The sequence below is a fragment of the Habropoda laboriosa genome, unplaced genomic scaffold (assembly GCF_001263275.1).
Source record: "Habropoda laboriosa isolate 0110345459 unplaced genomic scaffold, ASM126327v1 scaffold243, whole genome shotgun sequence".
Classification (NCBI taxonomy): Eukaryota; Metazoa; Arthropoda; class Insecta; order Hymenoptera; family Apidae; genus Habropoda; species Habropoda laboriosa.
In genome coordinates, this window is record NW_017100433.1 from 842,623 (window position 1) to 849,830 (window position 7,208).

At 34.3% G+C, this 7,208-nt stretch overlaps 3 protein-coding genes across 4 annotated transcripts in view; 1 reads left to right on the forward strand and 2 right to left on the reverse strand.

Moving 5' to 3' along the window:
- Positions 1-218: 218 nt before the first annotated feature.
- Positions 219-2,603, reverse strand: LOC108575812 (probable cytochrome P450 303a1). The gene is made up of 9 exons (XM_017938712.1): positions 2,519-2,603; positions 2,150-2,401; positions 1,618-2,062; positions 1,353-1,533; positions 1,169-1,277; positions 907-1,087; positions 702-819; positions 483-621; positions 219-403 (listed from the first exon to the last, which is right to left on the reverse strand). The coding sequence occupies exons 1-9, from the start codon at positions 2,601-2,603 to the stop codon at positions 219-221; spliced, it is 1,695 nt and encodes a 564-aa protein (XP_017794201.1).
- A 1,227-nt stretch (positions 2,604-3,830) lies between these two features.
- Positions 3,831-5,868, reverse strand: LOC108575784 (methyltransferase-like protein 17, mitochondrial). Its single transcript, XM_017938677.1, has 9 exons — positions 5,863-5,868; positions 5,522-5,675; positions 5,045-5,429; positions 4,797-4,956; positions 4,585-4,728; positions 4,439-4,510; positions 4,229-4,367; positions 4,006-4,144; positions 3,831-3,927 (listed from the first exon to the last, which is right to left on the reverse strand). The coding sequence occupies exons 1-9, from the start codon at positions 5,866-5,868 to the stop codon at positions 3,831-3,833; spliced, it is 1,296 nt and encodes a 431-aa protein (XP_017794166.1).
- Positions 5,869-5,951: 83 nt separating this feature from the next.
- The window catches only part of LOC108575829 (xenotropic and polytropic retrovirus receptor 1-like), a 4,320-nt gene continuing 3,063 nt past the window's right edge, over positions 5,952-7,208 (forward strand). The window contains exons 1-5 of one of the 2 annotated variants that reach the window (XM_017938735.1): positions 5,952-5,972; positions 6,107-6,222; positions 6,335-6,488; positions 6,562-6,821; positions 6,889-7,150. In XM_017938735.1, coding sequence (XP_017794224.1) covers positions 6,154-6,222; positions 6,335-6,488; positions 6,562-6,821; positions 6,889-7,150 — 745 coding nt within the window. In that variant the 5' untranslated portion in view covers positions 5,952-5,972; positions 6,107-6,153. Of the gene's footprint in view, positions 5,973-6,077; positions 6,223-6,334; positions 6,489-6,561; positions 6,822-6,888; positions 7,151-7,208 lie in introns of those variants that run through there. The other variant, XM_017938734.1, reaches the window with a different exon arrangement.

The window sequence follows — 7,208 nt, forward strand, 5'->3', positions numbered from 1 at the left end:
TATACATATACATATATTTTCATATAAAATAAAGTATATTTTTTTGAACATTAAGATGCAACACATTATTTAAAATTACTGTTAGTCCTGTACACTTTTTATTCTTACAATATCCAAGCGATTACTTAACTAAAAGTCTTTCAATAATAGACTATACATAAAAAAATTGTTAATCGTCATCTTTTCATTCGAATTACATCGAATGTGAGGGCAATCGATTACGTTCTCAAAGAGACCATTACCCTGAACGGTTTAGGACCAGCTGTCACACCGTCCACAAAGTCTTGCGACGATGGCTTCTTTTGTCCAGGTACTGGAGAAAATGTGAATGCTTGCAGCAGCGCTGTAGCTATGATAAATATATTGCTTCTAGCTAAATTTTCACCCATGCAACGATGTCTCCCTAACGAAAATAACATTGGCGAAATAACGTCGTTGTGAAAAAAGAAACGTAACATATTTTTATACTTTAAAATACATACCGATGCTAAATGGAAAATATACGTTCGGTGCGATAATGTTACCACTTTCGTCTATAAATCTTTCCGGCCGGAAATCTTCAGGATCACCCCATGATTCGTCCATTAATATTCTATTAAAGTTTACAATCAGCATCGTATCCTTCGAACGAAAAAAAAAAAACAAAAAAAATTGCCATAGTTCGATCATATTTTCCTTACTTCATTCTACGAAATATCTACCTTTGGTATTTTATGACCTAATATCGTGGTGTCTTTTAGCGCTCTATGCGGTACGTTCAATGTTCGTCCCATGAACATTCTCAACGACTCTAACACGATAGCGTTCATATACGTCATTCTAAAATCAAATAATTTCATTTTACCAAATTGGTTACTATTAAACAGATTAATGACTTTAGAATCGATAGAATTCTTATCACATCACCTCGCTCTATCCTCTAAAGTTGGTGGTCTGTTACGTCCAATAACTCTGTCTATTTCTTCGTGTGCTTTCTTCTGGACACTTGGGAACAACACTAAATACAAGAAACAAAAGCCAAGAGCTTTGGACGTAGTTTCTGATCCTGCCATGAACAAATCCACGCAGATCGCGAGTAATTGAGACTCTGAAATACAATTCGGTACCGATCGTACAATACGTACCATTCAACTCTTATCGTTAAACCGCGTATGTAACATTGAACTACCTGAAAACGTGCTGCTGTAATTCTCAGACTTCAGAACAGTCAGGTAGACGTCCATTAAGTCTCTCGGTGAGCCGGATTTGAAAGAATCGCTATGATCGTCCAGTTCTTCCTGCAATCGCAATACTTAAAATTTCCGCACAGTTAATCGATCGAATCGGCTAGTTGGAAAGAACAGTTGGTTCACCTTTAAAAATTTCCAAAGTTGCTGATGAATCTCCAGGAACGATTTGTAACCGGACATTTCCGGGGCGATAAATCTCAATATCGGAAAATGACCGAACGGTGCGCCTATCATATCGATCTCCCTCAGAAGTTTCGTCAGGATCCGTTGGAAATAAGTTAACTCTTTATCGTCCAGATTAAATCTGAATGAAAGATAATTCTAATGCAAGTGTTTCTTAAATGAAACTATCGACTGAAGAATTTGAAAGAAAGAAAGAACGAACAACCTTTTACCAGCCATCATTCTCCACAACGTATTGAGCACCGTAACTCCGAACGCGTCGTCCATTGGAATCACCATTCCTAGATTCGACTGAGCCAACTTCTTGATTTCTATGTACTCGTTCGCGCTCACGTACATATCGCTAGCTTTCAATTGTTTCCCACTCGTTCGATATTTATCCGTCGATTCCGACTCGTTCGTTTTGTCTTTTCTCATCAATTTATATATCTGCCCGTCGTCGTGCGCGTTATTGTTACAACGAACGCTCGACTCGTTCACACGATTGTCGTAACTATTACCGATCAACTTCTTGAAATGCTCAACCAGCCATACAGCCTCCTCCTCTATTATCATCGCCATGCTCTTCCGGCCGAAGCCAAAATCGCGAAGATGCTTCAGCACGAATCTTCTCTGTTCGATCCACAGATTTTCGTCCACGACGATTAAACCTTGAATCGAGAGAAACTGTGTTTAGCAAAAAGGTACGGAATATTGTTCGATGAAAAATGTTACCACACTGTTGTTAAACGTTTCACCTCTTCTCGAGCCAAATGTTCTCGTCTCGTAGACAGGACCAATTGGTCTTCCGTCGCAGTCTTCGTTGGTCAACATCGATCGAATACTCTCGTAGTCGTTCAACACTACTATACGATCTGTACCAATTTTTAAACCGACCACTGGTCCGTACTTTTTACACAAGGCGGAACATGTTTTGAACAAATATCCGGTTTCCTGACGGAGACGCGCCATCTCGATGGCGCAGCCCAAAATTGGCCACCATTTTGGACCTAAAATAATTCCAACGTAAAGTTACACGGTCACTTCTTTATTGTCAACGTTTGAAAAGCATATTTCTTAATTTGATTGTACTGTATGATACAGGTAGTAAGAGGTACGTGTAACACCTGGAGGATATCCTTTCGGTTTCCTTGATCCTAGATACAGGAGTAGCAGTAATAGCACCATCAGCAGCATAAGCGTGGAGAACATGCTGCAAACAGAACGAATACTATGTTAAAATTATATTTATAAACTACTTGATATTTTCTTCGAATTTGCCAATCTTCGATGTTAATTTAGATAGAACTATAGCGGTTTGTGTGATATAAAATTCGTTCGATCGAACGAAGAGTGGAGATAACGTATATTTGCAAGTGTTTCGACGTGAGAAAGAAATTGAAGGGAATGGAAGAATAGATACGTTTTTGGAAGAATCGCATCGACTCCGATCAGCTCGATCACCAGTTTCGAATATTTCGGAACGAATGGCGCGTTTGTGCCGCGTACACTTGAAAAAGAAAGTGAAACACACGGACTCATGGGAGAAAGTTGCATACAGGAAGGACCAAGGCATACACTCACTTCCATTATTTCATAACTTGTTGCATAACCACGATTCACGCATTTTAACGTATTGATCCTATTTAATGCATGCAGTCTTCTCTTCTGCGATACTTTCCCACTTCGACGAGAGTTGCCCGGCGAATATTTTCAACGCGATCGTTCCCGACACAAAGTATCACCACGATCGTTTGTATCCTTTTTTTCATTTTCCTCGTTTTATCGGAGCAATTGTTGCTTTTATTCTATAATAAATATAGCGAAGAGAATTTAGAATAGATTTAAGATTTTAAGTGAATCGTTGTATTCGAAGGAATAACTTAACAATTGCGTTTATCGAGTTACCGTGATTAATTTGACGAATAAAAGTTGCTTCAAATTTGGATAAAATTTTGAAATATGTATGAACGAGGAAGGGAACGATTTTCCTAGACACCCCCCACTCGAATCCTTGTATAAATCTTACCTTGCACCTGGAGAAATGCACTCTTCTGTTGTATAAGCAGAACTGGCCGTGGATCAGCCAGCAAACGGCTTTTAAATACCCCTCTTCGTCTCCGACGATCTTTTATTTTGCTGGCAAAAGTGGTTGAATAACAGCCATAAGATGTAACCCAATTTAGGCGCAGTTCGTACAATATTATACACGTATCGTGGACAAGATATTTATTTCATACGTGTAAAATTCTCTGCGTATTATAATCTTCTATGCTTTTCCTCGTAAATGCTTCATAAGAATACACTCTATCGATACTTTTATTACAAGCAAAAGTAATATCAACTTTGACGTTAAAAAGGGTTGAAAAATATTGCGTAGTATTTTTTTTAGATTTAATGTTTTTATTATATAACAGTTTAATTACAAATACACTTATATTATTTTTCTTCTGGTTCTTCAATTTCCTCCGTTTTACAATAGTCAAACGGTAAACGATCACCCCAATGGCTTTTCCTTGCGCAGCTATACGTAATTCTAAAAATACAGAATATTATATGAAGACAATCTAAGTGTTTTATAATTGGAATTTTGTTCAACTGAAAAGATACAAACTTTCCGTTCTTCCACGCGGTAAATATTTGTTCTTCTAATTTTCCCGAACTCGTACATAGACGGCATATGACATGTCTAGAAGGTTTTAGTACCGGTCTAACAATTCGTGGCCACCTGCTATCATCTTCTGGACGTTTACCTATAATTCCAATAAAAAATAATTTTCTCTGTTCGATTCTCTCTTTTAAGCATTTTATGAAGTAGTAACTGTTTTATCATGTACCTTTCTTTAGTACCACATATGAATAACGTTCCCATTGGTATGAAGCAGTTTCACCAATAGGTAACGTTAGATACGACAATTGGAAATTGCAGGGGGTATTATCTGCCGTGTATCTGGGACATTCGAAGTCGTGTGGGCACTGAAATAATAATTATGGAATTGATGTTTTCTGCAGGATAATTACTGTAGTTAGACAAGTATCTTACTTACAGGTGAAAATACATGTGCACCCTCTATTTCACTCCCATAATTAAGTATGAAATCTCGAGCTTCATTGATGATCTACTTAAAATAAACTGATCAGGTGAACATATGAATCAGAATGATTAAATACGTTGTGAAAGTGTAAAGCTTACCTTGTACCCAACTCTTGTTCCTGGTTCTACAATAACCAGATATTGTTCTGTCTTTTGCCATAGTTTCATAATTGTTTCAATACGAGCTTTTTGGTTTAGCAATTCCAGTAAAGAATATGCACTCACTACAATATCATAGGTTCGCTATAATGCAAATGATATGTTTAAAATTTACTTTAGATATTTATATGTGAAACAATATATACACTTACGATTGAGGTCGAGGGCAAAAATTGCCGATAAAAGATGTAATTTGGATTAATTGCTGGTGTAGCTTTTGTTATCAGGTATTCAGACAATTTCTGAATGTCTGAAGAAATATCAACACAGTAATATTCCTTGATAGAGTTAGCCCAGAATTGAGATGCTGACCTACATAAAATTAAACTTGTTTTTTAACATTTTTACTGTAATAGTAATTTACATATTTTTACAATTCAATAATTTTTGTATATCTTACCACATAACTGTACCAATACCAGAACCAAAATCAAATAAAGTCTTTGGTATGAAACTTTTATCATTATCAACAATTTCCTTAAAAATTCTATATAAAACAGTATATTCAGGTACACTTCTACCAACTAAATATGTCAAGCATGTGTATTTATCATATGAAATAGGTGCCCAATTATAGCAGAGGCTCCTAAAAAGTGCTTTAGCCTTTGGATCTTGAAGTAGTTCTTCATTACTTAAATGTTTTGTGTCATCTATTTGTAATCTTGACCGAACTTCTTGTAATTTTAATTTAATATCTTCTGCTTCAAGTGGAACATGTCGGTTATGCAGGTGTAATGCTAATTTTTTACTACTTGCATAAATCACTTTTGGTGAAATAGTTTCATCTGCACAAAAAAGAAAAATATTTCAAATATTTAATTAATAATCACAAAACCTTATAATGATAATATTAAATAAATTTTTATCAATTTATCACCTTTTAAAATTGTCAGAATTGTTCCTGTTAGCCAAGTGGGTTGTTCTATTTTTTTGGGATGTATTGCACCTGGATAATTTTTAGGTTTAAGTTCTTTGTTTAAAATTAATTCATTTACAGTCTCGATAACTTTCATCTTTGGCTTTGTTGAGTACTAATGAAAATAGAAACAAACAACTAATCTTAAACTTCTATACCGTAACTACTACTAATTAATAATTCATAGGAAAAAATAAATTATCATTATTTTCGTTAAAATAAAAGTATTAATATAAAATTGTTTAATTACTCCTTCGATATTAATTCTCTGTTGATGAAAAGATTGTGTATAAAGCCTTAACGTTCATAATATAATCATAAAAAATTTTTCAATTTATCAAAATTAAAATGAAAATACTAAAAAATTATAAAGCATTTACAAAATACAATAGCGACACTGGGATGTGATACGGTACGTATCCAATAACCTTAAAGAAAATGTACATACAGATATCTATCGTCCGTTTAAATTGGTTTTTTCCAAAATAACTTATGATTCTTTTTAACAAACTGTTAATCCTGGTGTTCGTATTCTGGTATATTCAGTGAAATACAAATATCACAATTGTCCAGTTAATTAATTCATAGAAAAAATGAAATTTACAGAGCACTTAAGTGCTCATATCACACCAGAATGGAGAAAACAATACATAAATTACGAGGTAAAATGAGAATTATTATTTTTCATTTTAAGCTGATGTTATGAGTTAATAATTATTCATTGTATTGAAGAAACGAAAAAACTTATATTAAGACAATAAAATTGCTATATAGGAAATGAAAGCATTGCTCTATGCTGCAGTAGAACAGGCACCAGCAGCAGACATAACAGAATCCCATGTTTTGGAACGTTATTTTAATAAATTTGACGAGAAGTTTTTCCATTATTGCGATAAGGAATTGGCAAAGATAAATACGTTTTATTCAGGTAAATTGTACTTTCTATAACAATTATTTCATTTATCCATAATTTACAATAAAAAATTTGTTCATTTTTTCAGAAAAATTAGCAGAAGCAACTCGCAGATTTGCAGCTCTCAACAATGAATTATGTGAAATTCAATCAGTTGCTGAAGATAGGCATGCAAATCGTAAAATTCGTTACCGTAACAATATTTTATACAAGAAACCAGTTTCAGCACGCAAACTTCAAGAACTAAAATTAGCTTTTTCTGAATTCTATCTCTTCCTAATTTTACTTCAGAACTATCAAAATTTGAATTTCACTGGATTCAGAAAAATTTTGAAGAAGCACGATAAAGTAAGCAAAAACAATAGGTATCTGTAAATGTTTATACTTGCATTAATTAATAAGAAACATATTATAGCTTTTAAATATAGACCTTGGGGCAAAATGGAGAGCAGAACATGTAGATACAGCATTATTTCACACACACAAAGACATAGACAGACTTATTGCAGACACAGAAGCATTGGTTACCAGAGACTTAGAACATGGGGACAGACAACGTGCTATGAAACGTTTGAGGGTCCCCCCACTTGGAGAACAGCTTTCTCCATGGATTACATTTAAAGTTGGACTTTTTTCAGGGGCCTTTATTGTTCTTCTTATAGCAGTGATACTTTCAGGTAGTTAAGTATATATTGTACGAATTTTACAAATATTATAATATTTTAAAAAATATAT

Coding starts and splice junctions, on each gene's coding strand:
- LOC108575812 (XM_017938712.1), bottom strand. CDS start 2,603: ATGTTCTCCACGCTTATGCTGCTGATGGTGCTATTACTGCTACTCCTG. Junction 2,063..2,149: donor AACATTTGGCTCGAGAAGAG/GTGAAACGTTTA, acceptor TCTCGATTCAAG/GTTTAATCGTCGTGGACGAA. Junction 820..906: donor ACTTTAGAGGATAGAGCGAG/GTGATGTGATAA, acceptor ATTTGATTTTAG/AATGACGTATATGAACGCTA.
- LOC108575784 (XM_017938677.1), bottom strand. Junction 4,957..5,044: donor GGTATTGGTACAGTTATGTG/GTAAGATATACA, acceptor AATTTTATGTAG/GTCAGCATCTCAATTCTGGG. Junction 4,511..4,584: donor GAACAAGAGTTGGGTACAAG/GTAAGCTTTACA, acceptor TATTTTAAGTAG/ATCATCAATGAAGCTCGAGA.